The 16519-nt window shown below is 45.2% G+C and overlaps 1 protein-coding gene across 9 annotated transcripts in view; it reads right to left on the reverse strand.

Annotated features, from left to right (window-relative positions):
* ARHGEF7 (Rho guanine nucleotide exchange factor 7) overlaps nucleotides 1–16519 on the reverse strand; it is a 232028-nt gene that overhangs the window by 117913 nt on the left and 97596 nt on the right. For all 9 annotated transcript variants that reach the window (XM_032764967.2, XM_032764968.2, XM_032764971.2 and 6 more), the window contains 2 exons: nucleotides 14487–14617; nucleotides 7356–7557 (listed from right to left, as the gene is read on the reverse strand). In XM_032764967.2, coding sequence (XP_032620858.1) covers nucleotides 7356–7557; nucleotides 14487–14617 — 333 coding nt within the window. The remainder of the gene's footprint in view (nucleotides 1–7355; nucleotides 7558–14486; nucleotides 14618–16519) is intronic.

Here is a 16519-nt window from a genome sequence, read left to right on the forward strand (position 1 = left end):
TTGTGCACCAGTGGGAAGGGTGGAAAGGTGTAAAGCAGCTGGCTCTTCCATGGGATTAGGAAGGCGTCTGATATCGAGCCTGGGGCAAGACCTTGGAAGGAGCAGAACCTCTGGCATTTCCTGTTCTCGCGAGAAGCGAAGAGGTCTATGTGGGGAAAGCCCCACTTCCGGAAGACAGAATGTATAATGTCCGGGTGAATTGACCACTAGTGATACAGAAAAGACCTGCTGAGTTGGTCTGCTAGAGTGTTCTGAACTCCCGGGAGAAAAGACGCTACAGGGTCTATTGAGTGGGCTATGCAAAATTTCCACAGTTGGATCGCCTCCTGACAAAGGGGGGAGGATCGAGTTCCTCCCTGCTTGTTTATGTAGTGCATGGCCGTTGTGTTGTCCGTAAGCACTGAAACACAACGACCCTGCAGATGTTGCTGGAACGTCTGGCACACCAGGCAGACTGCTCTCAGTTCTCGGACTTTTATGTGCAACGCTAGCTCTTGAGATGACCAGAGGCCTTGCATGCGAAGATGGCCTAGGTGAGCCCCCCAGCCGAGAGATGACGTGTCCATCATTAGGGACACTGACGGCTGCATCGGATGGAACGGCAGTCCTGCACACACCAGGGAGGGTGTTAGGCACCAGTCAAGGGAGCCTAAAATGCTCTGAGGAATTGTGACCACCATGTCTATGGTATCTCTGACTGGGCGGTAAACTGAGGCGAGCCAGGTTTGAAGGGGATGCAGGCGTAGCTTGGCGTGCTTGGCTACAAAGGTGCACACGGCCATGTGACCAAGGAGACTGAGACAGGTGCGAGCCGAGGTAGTCGGAAAGCTTTGGAGGCTTTTTATAATTGAAACTAATACCTGAAACCGGGGTAGTGGCAGGCAGGCTCTTGCGAGTTTGGAGTCTAGAATGGCCCCAATGAACTCTATTCTTTGTGTGGGCACCAGAGTAGATTCCTCTAGAATGATCATCAGGCCCAATCAGCTGAATAGGTCCGTGACGATGCCACGTGTCTGGTGACTTGGTCCTCGGAGGTCCCTCGAATAAGCCAGTCGTCTAGGTAAGGAAAGACATGTATTCACCGACGACGGAGGAAGGCGGCCGCTATAGCCATACACTTCGTGAACACGCGAGGGGCTGTAGAGAGGCCAAACAGAAGGACCGCAAATTGAAAATGTTGGTGGTGCACCATAAACCGTAGGTACCTTCTGAGCGGGGGATAAATGGCGATGTGGAAATATGCGTCCTTCATGTCGAGAGCAGCGTACCAGTCTCCGGGATCCAGGGATGTGATGATGGTCCCCAGGGATACCATGCGGAACTTCAACTTTTTTAAGAACACGTTGAGTCCTCACAGGTCCAGGATGGGTCGGAGATCTCCTTTTGCCTTGGGGATTAGGAAATATCGGAAATAAAATCCCTTGCCCCTTAATTCCTCCGGTACCTCCTCTATAGCTCCGATGGAGAGAAGCGTACGAACCTCTTGCCAGAGAAATTGCTCGTGAGAGGGGTTCCTGAAGAGGGACGGGGCAAAATAAATTGGAGGTAGTATCCAAATTCTACCGTGCGTAGGACCCAACGATCCGAGGTTAATTGGGTCCACGCAGGGAGGAAGGAGGAAAGGCGGTTGGAAAACTGAAGGGGATCCTGGGGAAGGACTGGTGCTCTGCTCTTGGGTGCACCTTCAAAAGTTCGGTTTAGGGCCCATCGTTGGTTTGGCGGGACCGTTATTGTGGTCCCCTTGGGGTCCAGACTGCTGCCTGCAGTTACCGCGACCGCACCTTCTGCCAAAGTCTTGTCACGGCCTGAGTGGGGGGGTAAGGGCGCTGAGGCTGGCTCCGGAAGGACCTTCGTTGGGTCTGTGGGGTATGCATCCGAAGGGAATGCATAATCACCCGATTGTCCTTGAGACTCTGCAGCCTAGGATCCGTTTTCTGAGAGAAGAGGCCCTGGCCTTCAAATGGCAGGTCTTGGATGGTGTGCTGCAGTTCAGGAGGTAGGCCTGACGCAGCCACGATATCCGTCTCATCGTGATTCCAGAGGCCACAGTTCTGGCTGCCGAATTGGCCGCGTCGAGTGAGGCCTGGAGAGAGGTCCGTGCAACTTTCTTTCCTTCCTCCAGAAGGGCCTGGAATTCCTGGCGGGAGTCCTGTGGGACCAGTTGAGTGAACTTACCCACCTCCTGCCAGGTATTATAATTATATCTGCTAAGCAGGGCCTGTTGGTTTGCCACCCTGAGTTGGAGGCCCCCCGCAGAGTAGACTTTACGTCCCAACAGGTCCATATGTCTAGCTTCCCTTGATTTTGGGGCTGGAGCTTGCTGGCCATGGCGTTCCTGCTCATTCACGGATTGGACCACCAGAGAGCATGGAGGAGGGTGAGTATATAAGTACTTGTATCCCTTGGAGGGCACCATGTACTTTCGTTCCACGCCTCTGGCCATGGGAGGGATAGATGCCGGGGATTGCCAGACGGTGTCCGCTTTGGCTTGTATGGAGTGGATGAATGGTAAAGCCACATGAGTTGGCACATCCGCCGACAGTATGTCTATCACAGGGTCTTCAACCTCCGGGACTTCCTCTACCTGTAGATTGATATTTAAGGCGACTCGCCTCAGAATGTCCTGGTGAACTTGGAGATCAATAGGGGGCGGGCCCAATGAGGATGTCCCAGCCACTGCCTCATCTGGGGAAGAGGAAGACGACAGACCAGTGACGAGTGGCTCATGTATGGACTCGTGGTCAGGAGGTATGTCAGGGTCTGGGAGGACCTGAGGGTCTGGTGTCAAAGGAGATCCGTCTGTACCCGCTGGAGGGGGGCGGCTAACGGTCGCCTCCGGTGCACGATGTTCCGACGGGGCAGAGCATGATGGTACCATGGGTTCGCCTTGGCCCTGGTGATACGCCCAAGGCATCCAAAAGGACCACTGTTGAGGACCTTGGTCTGGACCTTGAGCCTCATGTAGAACTCAGCTGTGTACGCCTGAATCCCCGTAGGAGGCACTATCGGCGTGCGATGAGACAGACGCATGCCGTGATGGCCATGGTGGAGCGGAGACCGCTTGGGGAAGAGCCCTGTGTCCAGCGAACTGTTCTCTGTGCCGCACCGGAGAGAGGTACCGGGTTCCATACCGGTTCCGGGAGTAGGACCGGGACCTGCGACTGGCGCGGTGCCGGGCGGTCAACCAGGATCTTGAAGCTGTATGATGAGACCAGCTGCGGCGCGAATGGTGCCGGGAGCTGGATCGGCATCTGGAGTATCGGGCCGGCGAGCGGGATCTCGAGTGATGCCGCGAGTATGACCGGTACCGAGAAGGAGATCGGCACCGGGACTGTGAGCAGTGTCAGGAACGCGATCGGTGCCGAGATCAAGGTCCCGCCAGCGTTCTCGATCTTGAGTGTGCCTCTTGGCAGTGCCGATCAAGGACGGTCTTACCATGGTAGGCTTGCCTGTTGACTGAATAACCCGTGCCGGGGGTTGAGACAGGGTGGGCTCCGTTAATGCAATCAGTTCCCTCGCCGTAGAAAATGTCTCTGGCGTGGTGGGAACGATAAGCTCTACCGAGGCATGCACCAGGGAGCTGTCAGGCACCGCACTCGACGGCCCTTGCGAGGCTGGAATCAGCGGTGCTGAGACTGTCGGTGCCGCAGCAGTTACTGGTGCCAGGCGGCTCGACTTAGGCTGCTGCTCACACTGCGGTGTAGATAGTGAAGCCGCAGGAGCTTGGAGCTTCTTGGCTCGCGGGGGGAGGGAGCGGTGCCGGGCAGGTTCCTGGGCCGGTGCCAGCTGGTGCCGAGATGTCTTCGTGGTGCCAGCACACTCCGGTGCCGACGAGGCACTTCTCCACAGTGCGGACTGACCAGCACCCGGTGCCGAAGGTGAAGGAGTGAGGGCTGCCTCCATTAGGAGCTGCTTGAGGCGAAAGTCCCGCTTCTTTTTCATTCGCGGCTTGAAGGATTTGCAGATCCGGCACTTGTCTGTGAGGTGGGATTCCCCCAAGCACTTGAGACAGGAGTCATGAGGGTCTTCTGTGGGCATTGGCCTACGACAAGCCGAGCACGGTTTGAAACCCGGTGAGCCAGGCATGAGCCTGGGCACCAGCTGAGGGAAAGGGCTAATCCCCAACCCTCTGAACTATATACACTAACTACGTTTACAAAAAATTATTAAAAGTATTAACTAGAACTATAGAGAATAAACTATATATACAATAAGTATTAGAATGAGTGAATGGCTAGGGAGGTGGAGATCAGCTAAGCCGTGCTCCACTGTTACAATGACCGACACGGGCGGGAAGAAGGAACTGAGGAGCGGATGGGTCGGCAGGCGTATACATTCGGTGCCATAGCGGCACCTCGACAGGGGGTGCCCAGCCGACCCACCGAGTGTTGCTAGGGTAAAAATCTTCTGACAAACGTGCACGCGGCATGCGCACACCTAATTGGAATTGATATGAGCAAGCACTCAAAGAAGAACTGATCTATCAACTCATCATGGCTGTCTGTGTCTTTACTCTTTATCCATGTTCCCAAACAATCTACTGTCATATTCCCCATGACTTAACATATCAACTTTTTTGAGGTTTTTGAATTTGAGGTGACATTCCTCTGGTGTAATTTGATACCATTTTAATGGAGACCCGTACATAGGGTGACCATATTTCCCAAGGAAAAATGCGACACCGCACAGGGCTGGCCTGAGTCTCCCTGAAGCCCACCACTGGGGGCTGTGGTTAAGAGCCTGAGGCCCGCTGCCTGGGCTGAGCCTGAGAGTCCCAGGCCAAACATCTGGTGTCATCACTCGCCCCCTAAACGTTTCTCTGTACCCCTCAGGAGGGAGGGGGGTAACAACCCACCTTTTCAGTTGCCTCACTGAGAACTGTGTCATGCTGGTCCTCTAAGCCTGTTAATCCCTTGAACTCAGTCCCCTTTTGGTTAATCAGTCTGGTCTCTTTGCCATTTAATCTATTTATTTATCTTATAATTTATTTCCTTTACCCTAAATAAACAAATTAATAAACTCCAACCTTTACTTTATTTGTTTCCAACCTTTTTGCTTCTGAATCTCCGAGTCTCTGGCTTATAAATGCTGGAAGAGCGATTTTTGATTAGCTAGCAAACAGGGTACCGATCTCATCAATTATGCCACTGTGACTTTTTCCGGGGTACTCAGGGCTAACAGTCACCTTGCTACCACCTGCCTTCAGCATCAGGCAGTCTTGCATATTTTTAGGGCCCTATCAAATTCATGACTGTGAAATCTAATCTCCCCTGTGAAATATGGCACCCAGCTAGGGCTCCTGCCTTACACAGAGCTCCAGCTGCTAATCCGCTGGGGATGGGAAGGGAGGAAACTTCCTCTTCCCCTGCAGGGGCTGTTCCTGGGGTGGGTTAGACCCACCTCTGGGATCTCCTCCAGCTGCAGGAAGCTCGGATGGCTCCAGCTGTTGCCTCCCCCTGCCCCACGAAGTTGCGGCTGGAACTATAACCCCCACACGGGGGGGCTGCAGCCTCAACTGTCAGCCCCCCACTCGAACAGGAGACTGCCAGGAAAACCAGATCAATAGTAACCCATCCCCCATACTCTGCGACCCTCACTTCTGCTGGAGGTGATGCTGGCTTTACAGGTGGGTGCCCTGCCAGCAGCCTTCCTCTCTGACTGCCCAGCTCTGAAGGCTGCACCCTTGCCAGCAGAAGAAAGGATAGCAATCCCATAGCCTTGTGAACCCCCCTACCCTGACCGCATTTTGGGTTAGGACCCCTCACAGGTACAGTGATTAATTTTAGAACCCCCTGGCTGTGAAATTGACCAATATGGACCATGAATTTGGTAGGGCCCAGCCTATATAGCATGGGTGTTAACTCCCTAATAAAATCAGCCTACTCAAGCACTCTCCCTCTTAAATCATGGGGAATATGTGCATAAGCCCACCTGCAAGGCAAATACACGGCTGCTAAGAGATGCACCCCTTCAAAGTGGCTCCCTTTGGAATCCAGTCCCTGATCACTGGATGCACACAGAAATCCCAGATCCTCTGTTCCCAAAGGAATAGCGTAGCTCAGTTTACCAGTTTTACCTTAGACCACTATGCCTGTATGACACACAGCACTTGACCTCAATTATAAAATGAAAAGGAAATTTATTAAAGGAAGAAGAGAGATTTCATACAAAAATCAGTGTGACAGATGGGAACAGTTACATGTATATCATCATAACACGCATCCAAATTTAACTAACAAATTATCCTTCTGTCTAAAGAAGCTAATCTTGCCCAGAGTTTATGAATATTAAATGCATGTGTGCATGCTCACCAGTATTTTTCCCTTTACATTGTATGCAAAAATGTATATAAAAACAATCTAATGTGTAGAGACAATTTATTGAAATACACAATGAAATAGAAAGCTTGTCTCCTCACAAAACAATATGCATATTTTGAGCAGGAAGACAGTCAGAAAGAATCATTTTGAAAATGTACAAAGGCATGCTTAAAATATATAGCTAGCAACATGGAAATACGATTATTCATACTTACTTCAAAAAGATAAATGTTTTATGAAAAATATGACATGTTCCATTTAAAACTTTCAATTCCATATTGTTGGAGATTATCTTTTAAGAACACTCTGGCTTCTTTAGATATTATATGCAAAGTTCAGAATGTTAAAAGTTAAGGGTTGTCCATGCAGTGGTCAATAATAAAAAAGCACAAAGTGGGGGAGGGATAGCTCAGAGGTTTGACCATCGGCCTGCTAAGCCCAGGGTTGTGAGTTAAATCCTGGAGGGAGCCATTTAGGGATCTGGGGCAAAAAGCTGTCTGGGGATTGGCCCTGCTTTGAGCAGGGGTTGGACTAGATGATCTCCTGAGGTCCCTTCCAACCCTGACAGTCTATGACAATTTCCATGAAACACCTATGTACTAACCAGCCTAGGTAGACAGTAAGATTTTAGTAGAGAATGTGGAGAGCCTCCCTGGAAAAGTTATCGATCAATAACAGAAGTCAACACCAGAACTTCACATTCCCCGACCCCACAGTACTGAAATCAATAGTTATAGGTGACAAAGGCAAACTTGATTGTAAATATAGTAGATACAAACAGAGATATGTCTACATCTCTATAGCGCACTCTTTCAGCACCTTGAAAAATGTTCCTCCCCCATGCACTCAATCTAGGAACAAAAACTGTGTTAATAATTTGTAAGAATTAAGGATTCTTATGGCTGGGACAGATTGAGTGTACATACTGAACACTAATCATGCATTCATTAGCATTAGGAAACATAATCAGTTATTTCCATCTCTTCTTGAAAGCCAAGAATCACATTTTGCAAATATGTTCTCTTTCAGACTTACCATTTGATTTTATTTCTCGGACATAGTTACTAGGAAACCATCCTGTTTTGCCATTGTGAGTCCCTTCCCACCAGCCTCCTTCTTCTACTCTCGTAACATGAATAATGTCTCCTTTTGCAAAAGAAAGTTCATCTTCATTGGTCTGTTGAAAACTGAATTTTGCTCTCACCACCAGCTGATGATTGCTGTTATCTGTCATGTCCTAAAAAGTGAAAACGTAAATGAAGGACAGAACTTTAGGCGCGTAAGGGTTATTTCATGACCAATATACAAGTCTCTTCATCAAAAAGAACCATATTAAAATTAAAACACCATTTTTATCAGAAGCTGTACAAGACCTGCAGACCCCAATATGCAAGGGTTCATCTATCTCGCCATTGTACTTTATCCCACTCAGACGTCTTAGAATCAGACAAGGCCAACAAAAGTAAAATGAAAAAGATTTGTCCTCTTTAAAGACCAGATTCAAGATCTCTATGAATAGCACAAATTGAAAATGTCTTTGGAAACCTAGGGTTATCCTGTTTCAAGTTCCCAAACAGAAGACACTGCCGGGGGAAGGAGAAAGGGAGCTGGGGGCAGTACGGTTGGTGGGCTCTAGTGGGGGGTGTGTGTGTACTGGGAAGGGGTATTCAAGGGTGTTGCTGGAGGGCAGTGCATACAGCCTCATACTCTAAGTAAGGCGCAGTGTTGCGCTCCCTGACACAGTGGCAGGATGGCTGGTATAGGCCCAGGACACAGCACCAGCCCATCAGTCAGCGCCTCCCTGCAGGGGTGCTGGGGCCTAGCTCTGGCACCCCTCCCTGCTAGGCTCTGAAGCTCAGCAGTGGGGCAGGCAGCCCAGCTGAGAGGTGCTGGCCAGCTCCACTTACCTGGCAGGCCAGGTAGGATCCAGCACCTGCGAATAAAGGGGAGGGACCAACTGGAGCGCGGAGGAAATACAGGGCCGTAACCAGGTCAGGGCAAGTGGGACCCAGGGCGCAAAGCCACGGGAGTGGAATAATGACAGGGACTCAAAGGCAGGAAGCTCACATATGCTTGCTTATACCTATCTCATAGAACTGGAAGGGATCCCAGAAGGTCATCGAGTACAGCCCCTGCCTTCACTAGCAGGACTAAGTACTGATTTTGCCCCAGATCTCTAAGTGGCCCCCTCAAGGGCTGAACTCCTAATGCTCGGTTTAGCAGGCCAATGCTCAAACCACTGAGCTATCCCTCCCCCTGCTTGCCCCAGGAGCTAAAGGGTCTAGCTATGGCCCTCGGGAGGTGGGTCTCTCTGATCTTCCACAAGCAAGGAAAAAATCCCAGACATTTCTTCACATTTCAAGAGATCAGAGGACCAAAAAAGAGAGTCATGTCTTGGAAAACCCAGAAGTGTGGTAACCCTACAATTACCAAGAAACAGAACTGCTTCATGGAAAAATGTTCTTTCCAAGACTGAGACTGGAGGGGTGAGGAAGGGAAAACAGATGGACCCGAACCAAAATCTTAATGTTTAGATCTATGTCAGTGTCTGCATCTCAAACTTGTTTCTGTAATACATCATATTAGGAGATTCAGATCTGGAGTGTTTGGACTGAAGCGTCTGAAATCTAGTTAAACTGGGGAAAATCGTGACAACCCTGCTCTGGAAAAAACCCACAAAGGTTTATTGGAAGTAACACAATTACTATGTGATACAGTTATTAAAACAGCCATTCTTCAAACATAAGACATTCACAATGTGTTTTAGGTTTGTATTAGGTGTTACTTCTTCCTCATTAATATTAAATAGTCCTTGGCTCAGAAGTTTAGGTTGACGACACTCATGAAAGTCTCTTTTTTTCATTCTATTTTCATTGTTTGAGCAAATGGTAGTCACATCCTGGTCATATTTTTCCTCTGCTTTCTGGGATGGTGCTTTCAGAAAAACCTGGACACAATAGTTTGTGGATTTATTTTGAGGCACAGAATCAATGGCAGTAAGTAGTAACAATATTTGCCTGTATGGATGCTTATAGCCATTATCAGGTCATAGTTTGTATTCAACTAACCATCTTGCATTAGTACCAGTGCTGATTCTTTTTTCCTCTATTTCCTCACTTGCAGCATCTATTAGCAAACCTGCAACTTTAAATCTAACTGGAGGAGTAAATGCAGGGTGAAGTGTTTCAATCATTTCTGTTTGATTTGTGCCACACGCAAGGCAGTTCCCAGGTGAGAAGAGTGGGTGAGGGGAACCTAACTTGTTTCAAGACTGAGCTTGATAAATTCACGGAGGACATAATATAATGGGACTGCCTAAAAATAGCAAGTACCTCCAATGGTCAGAGATAGGGCACTAGATAGGGAGGGCTCTGAGTTACTACAGAAAATTCTTTCCCAGATGTCTGGCTGATGGGTCTCATCCATGTGCTCAGGGTCTAACCGATCACCAAATTTGGGGTCAGGAAGGAATCTTCCCCCAGGTCGGATTGGCAGAGACCCTGGGATTTTGTTTTTTTTTTTGCCTTCTTCTACAGCATGGGACATGGGCCATTTGCTGGTTTGAACTAGTGTAAAAGGTTGGTGCCTGTAACTTGAAGTCTTTAAATCAAGATTTCAGGTCTTCAGTAACTCAACCATAAATTATGGGCCTATCAGAGGAGTGGGTAGGTAAAATTCTGTAGCCTGGGTACGTGCAGGAGGTCACACTTCTAGTCTTAAAGTCTATGCGTGTATGTTATTCATTTCAATGGGTGCAACCTTCTTGTCAAAGTGTTTGCCTTTCAGTTGTTTTTGGTATAATTACAGAACAATTTTTTTGCTATTGTTTTTATGTCGAAGACTAACAGAGACTGCTCCAGAATAAAATTTGTTTAGAGGCTCTGGAAGGCCTAAAATTGGGATGGGACTTAAATTATCATTGCAACTATGTTTTAATAACGACAACGGCATAAAAATTCACCATGAGTGTCAGTAAATTGTTCCAATGGCTAATTATTCTCACCATTAAAAATGTATGCCTTAATTGCAGGCTGAATTTCTCTAGCTTCAACTTCCAGCCACTGGATCATATTACACTGTTCTCTGCTCCATTCTCTGACCATTATTAAGTATTTGTTCCTCATATAGGTAATGACAGACTCAACAAATTATCCCTTAACCTTCTCTTTGATAAGCTAAACAGAGTGAAGTCCCTGAGTCTACCACTATAAAACATGTTTTCTTATCCTTTAATCATTCTCACAGTTCTTCTCTGAACTATCTACAATTTATCAATATCCTTTTTCAATTGTGGACACCAGAACTGAACACAGTATTCCAGCAGTGATTGCACCAGCGCCAAACAAAGAAGTAAAATAACTTGTCTATTCCTGCTCAAGATTATCCTGTTTATGCATCCCAGGACTGTATTGGCTCTTTTGGCCACAGCTCATGTTCACCTGATTATCCACTATGACCCCTAGATCTTTTTCAGAATCACTGCTTCCCAAGACAGACTCTCCCTTTTGTAACTATGGCCTACATTGTTTCTAGACGTATACATTTATATTTGGCCATATTAAAACACATATTGTTTGTTCACAACCAGCTTACCAAGCAATCTGGATCTGTCTGTATCAGTGTATTCGTTATTTACTGCTCTCCCAATTTGTGCGTCATCAGCAAGCTTTATCAGTGATGTTTTTACATTTTCTTCCAGGTAACTGATAAGAATGTTAAACAGCATAGGGCCAAGAACTGCTCCCTCCAGGACCCCACTAGAAACACACCTGCTCAAATACTATTCCTCATTTACAACTGCATTTTGAGACCCATCAGTTAGCCATTTTTTAATTCATTCAATGTGGCCTATGTTAATTTTATATCTTTCTAGGCATTTTTTTTAAAATCAGCGTCATACACTACCAAGCAAAATGCCTTACCGACATCTAAGTATTCTACGTCAGCACTATTATCTTTTTCAGTCATGTCACCTCAGCAAAACAACAACAACAAATTAGTTTGACAGGATCTATTTTCCATAAACTCATGCTGATTGGCATTAATTATATTACACTTCTTTAATTCTTTATTAATCAGCTCCCTTGTTAGCCACTCCATTGTCTCACCCGGGATCCATGTCAGACTGACAGACTTATACTCACTTAGGTGATCCTATTTACTCTTTTTAAATATTGGAACGTTATCTTTTTTCCGGTCTTCTAGAACTTCCCGGGTGTTCCAAGTCTTATTGGAAAAAACTCAACATCTTGGTCCAGCAAGATCCTCAAGACAGTTTTTCTAAAATGCTTGGCTACAGGTTATATGAACCTGATAATTTATAAAGATTTAACTTTTAGTAGCTGCTGTTTAACATCCTCTTGAAATACTAGTGGAATGGAACGAATGCTGTTATATGACATCATCATCTGTTTTTTCTCCAAATACAGAACAAATATTTATTGAACATTGCTACTTTTTCTGCATTATTATTGATAATTCCACCATTTACATCTACTAATGGAACAATACCACTGTTAGTATTTTTTTTTTGTTCCTCATATACTTAAAAACTCGTCATTTTCCTTAACTCTGCTGACTATAGAGTTCTCCTTGTGTCAATTTTCTCCCATTTATACCTTCTGATTTATATTGATGATTATCAAATTCCCAATTCTTCCATTTTTGAGCACTGCCTTCACTTACCCTCTAAACCTATTTTTTTTTTTTAAACAAATATGGCCTTCTTTCTCAATTGTGGGATTGTGGCTTTTGGGATATTTGGTAACATATTCTTAAACAATTCCCAATTATCCTTCACATTTTTCTGATTAAATCTTCCTCCTAACTGATTTGGCTCATACTTATTTTCAGTTTTGTGAAGTTAATCCTTTTAAAGTATGAAGTATATATATCACTGGTGTGGACTTCATTCTGTTTGCACATTATAAATGTAATCAATTCCAGATCCTCTGTCTCTTTCAAGAGGAGATCTAATGCAACATTTTCTGAGTTAGGAAACTATCATCTACAATATTTAGAAGTTCCCAGGCTGTTTTAATACTGGAAGCATGAGAGCCACCAGCATGTGTGATTCACATGGAAGTTCCCCATGATCATGCAGACTTTTTTCCCTATACAGGCCTATATAGGGATCCCCTGAGTTGGATGAATGTGTGCTAGTTCACAGGCCTATATAGGGATCCCCTGGGTTGGATGAATGTGTGCTAGGTAGCAAGTGAGATCTCTGAGAGCCAGTAGCCCACTGGTTGGCATAATCATGCAAAATATAGGTACAGATAATATTTAAGGAGTTAAGTATTTATACTGAAAAGGAAAGATTCTTAAGGTCTTGACCTGGTTTAACTCCACCAGAAGGTGACATACCTCGGGAATGTTTCTTTCAGGCAGGAGATAACAGAAAACTCTCTCACTGTCTGGTCATTTGTGTATCATATGCCTTACAGAGTATGCTCATTTACATACTGAGCCACATACAGTAAGACATTGCAAAATCTACAACAGAGGATGGAACAAAGAGCAGGAGCAGGAGCATGTCCTACTTTAAAAAAAAGACAATGGATTGTTTGGGTATATCTTGGAGTGCCAAGCACCACACTGGATCCTTCATCCATGAGACAAGCTGACAGTGTGTGTGGCTCATGAAAGGAGGATAACGCTCAGAGGGCTTGAGGGTTGGAGTGTGCCTATCACTAACCTGTAGAGACTGAGAGGTCTGGGAGGCCTAGGAGAGAGCGCTTGGGCTGCCAGAATTGGGGAACTGACTCCCAGCAGGCACAGACAAGGCTTCCTCACGTGAAGAGCAAGTGATAGTGAGATGTCTCACAACGCCAGGTTCCCCCTGGAAGTGTCAGAACAGGAAGGTACATTTTGGTATATGACTTCTCTGCTGGACAACCTGATTTTGAAAACCAGTGGCGAGGGCAGCCCATATAGCCCAGTGTGTTTTGTGGCATGCCTCCACGTTTGCTCTCTCTAAATCTGAAAGTGAGTCCAATGGACAAGCCAGCCAATAACTACCACTACCTTCTTTATAGAACAGGCTGTATATTCCTAGACAGACAAAATCAGTTTTCATTCCATGGCTTCAGTAATTAGGAGTCTTAGAACTAGAATTCCACTGGGTTCGGATGTCCTACAACTGATGTTCCCACAGTGGAGTTTTAAGAAAAAACTTGAAAAAATTGAACCTGGTCTCACATGTCCCCACCTGCAAGAGGGGACTTTTTTTTACTACACACTGACTATAATGTGTTCAAAACATAGTTGGAAGTCAACTGCTCAGAGCATGTGACATGTACACAGTACACTCACATAGCATCAAAGTGATCCTATAGCTATTGCTGAGGAATCAGTTATTACAACTGCACAAAGACAGACCCTCTCAGGCCACCATACTTTGGGGATAAGAAGGAACTAGGAGCTATTTGAGGACTGTGCTATTGGTAGCAGTCTCTTGTCCTCTGTGAATCCAGTAAAGCTACAAGTCTGTTAACTATGAGATTCTCAGTTTGGTGGCAAACCCCATATTAGGTGTTGCAACACAGATTCTTAAGATATGTATACCCGACACAGCAATGTGGTTCTATGTATGAAGAAAGAGTGAGAGTGAGTGAAAGTGTGTGTGTGTGCGCGCGCATGTGTGTGTCCTCAGAAAACTGGGACTCAGGGTCTCAATGTACAAGGCTACCAAAACTGCTAAATGGCTGGGAGATCTTCCAAACTGCTTTCTCTGGGATTGAGTGAACAAAGCTTTAGAGGAGGCTCCCTTCCGTTGGAAACCCTGGAGAGTTGGGATGACACAGTCCCCCATTGGAGGAGATGGAAAATTTGCCCTTTTGAGAGGTGATTCTTTATTTAAAAAAAAGAAATAAAAGAAAAAATATGTACACATTCAAACAACAAGAAGTGCTTAGTGTTACAACAGAAATACTTCTGGCTGCGAGCATGCAGAAGACTGCCTCTATTTCAGAAGAGAACGAAAAAAAGGGCCACTGAAACAAAGCATAACTTCAGAGGCACCAGTTACATGTATGCAAGGGCAACAAAGGAGTCAAGGACTTGTGAAACTGGGTTCACCCATTTTAGCTTGCAAAACTGTTTTAATCTAGATTGATATGAAGAAAAAAATATCCTTGAACATGATTAAATTCCAGCAGAACTTACCAAACTTCGATACTGTCCCTGAAAGAGTTTTGACGTTCTACTGTGCAAAGACTGGGATCCAAGGGAATCAAAAGATTTTATCCGATGAGATGAAGGTCGTGCACATACGGAATCACTTCCTAGTCCAATGTCTGTAGAGATGACAGCAAAATACTAGAATTGCAGAAATTATATAAACTTTTTACACACCAAGATCAAGCTTGAGTGCCTAAAGCAGAACCATGGAATTTGTGGGTGCTCAATACCTCTGAACACAAGAAATAAGATCAAATATACCTAAATGTGGATTTAAGTGTCCAATCTTAAGCACACAAGTTTGAAAATCTTGGCCTAAAAAGAAAAAAAAAAAAAATCCACACAACCATAATGTAATCAATCATTGACCTGGACAATGAAAACTAACTAATTTCCCCCATTATATTTTCAGAAAATTAAAGATTTTGGAAAAAAATTCATACCAGCCCTTTTCCATTATGAAAACATATTTCTGAAGTTAAAATATTTACTCTAACAAAACAAGGTACATTAGAATGTCAGTTAAAAACTATGCTTAATACTTACACCGGTTACACGATTTCAAGTGATTCGAGCCATAATTCAATCTTCAATCAACTCCCACTACTTACAAGGGGCTAATTTAATCTAATCTCCTGTGACAGTGGCAGTTTTCTTCATACACATTCTTATGGAGGTCAGGAAGGGTGGGGGATGGAGTCCAAGATTTTAGGAAGAGAGAAAGGATTGAGAGTATTTCTCATTTTCTATCCACTACCAGTCCAATTAAAGAGAGAGTCTAATAACCAACATCTTTTCAGTTGATAGTCAAAAGAAACTCAAATTATTTTTGCCTATATTTAAGCAAGCTGTATCTGTTTCTTTGCCCTCTTCCTCCTACCCACTCATTCTCTCTTTGATACCTGGATTTTGCTCATTTAGTTCTTCATCCACACCCTTTATTTCTGCCCATTCATCATTTAATTAAAAAAATAACATTATCCACTGCCCCTTCTTTCTATATTAATTTGTCTCCTTTTTCCTCTCCCCCAAGGCTTAGGCTGTTGCTGGGGATGGAGGGGTGTTGTTGTGGTGGGCTTTTTGTTTGTTTTTTTAAACCTCTTCATTTGCTTCCCTTCCCAACAGACCACACAGCTGAGACCTTCCATCCAAAGGAGGAGTGCCACACTCAGCTTTCTTTAGAGCTCATCAGTGCTGCTCCTTCATCAGACAGCAACACAAAGTCACTTCTTATCTCAGCTTTGTTTGGGCAGAACTCCTGGCCTAGTGATCCCAAACAGCAAGGTAACAGATTTCATCCCAGCTCTGATGCTGTACTAGTAGGCTACCAGGCAACTCTTCCCCTTTCTTTGGGCCTCTCTACCATCGTTCCTGCTTGTTTGTAGCATGGATGTTCTGTTGGTTGGTGGGGAAACAACTATGCTCCTGCACATGGCACTTTCTCAGCAGCAGACTGAAACTAGGGTGACCAGACAGCAAGTGTGAAAAATCGGGATGGGGGTGGGGGTAATAGGAGCCTATATAAGAAAAAGACCCAAAAATCAGGACTGTCTCTATGATATTGGGACATCTGGTCACCCTAACTGAAACAGACACACGGCTTGTAATCTGAGTCTATAGCTGTTGCACTTCCCCAGCAGTACCATGTACAGAAACAAAAGGAAATGTAAGATACCCATCATTCCAAATTAAAACTGAGAGTAAAGCAACTCATTTAGTGTGGCAGAAATGTAAAGATGTGTGTATGTATGGTGAAAGATGAATGAAGCAGCAGAGAAGCAGAGTGCTGGCGTATTCGTAGGATGCTCTAGTTCCTTCAGGAAGTTCTCCTAATATTCTTATCTTGTACCAATGACTCATCTTTATCTTTCAGAAAGATCATAAATATACTATGTTACAAATGCATAGTGTTTAACTGGTGCATTATTAGAGTTATTTTTCTCTTTTCTCACTAAAATACACCATCTCAATATAATGCGGTCCTCGGGAGCCAAAAAAATCTTACTGTGTTATAGGTG

This window comes from Chelonoidis abingdonii, chromosome 1 (assembly GCF_003597395.2).
Source record: "Chelonoidis abingdonii isolate Lonesome George chromosome 1, CheloAbing_2.0, whole genome shotgun sequence".
In the NCBI taxonomy this organism is placed as follows: domain Eukaryota; kingdom Metazoa; phylum Chordata; order Testudines; family Testudinidae; genus Chelonoidis; species Chelonoidis abingdonii.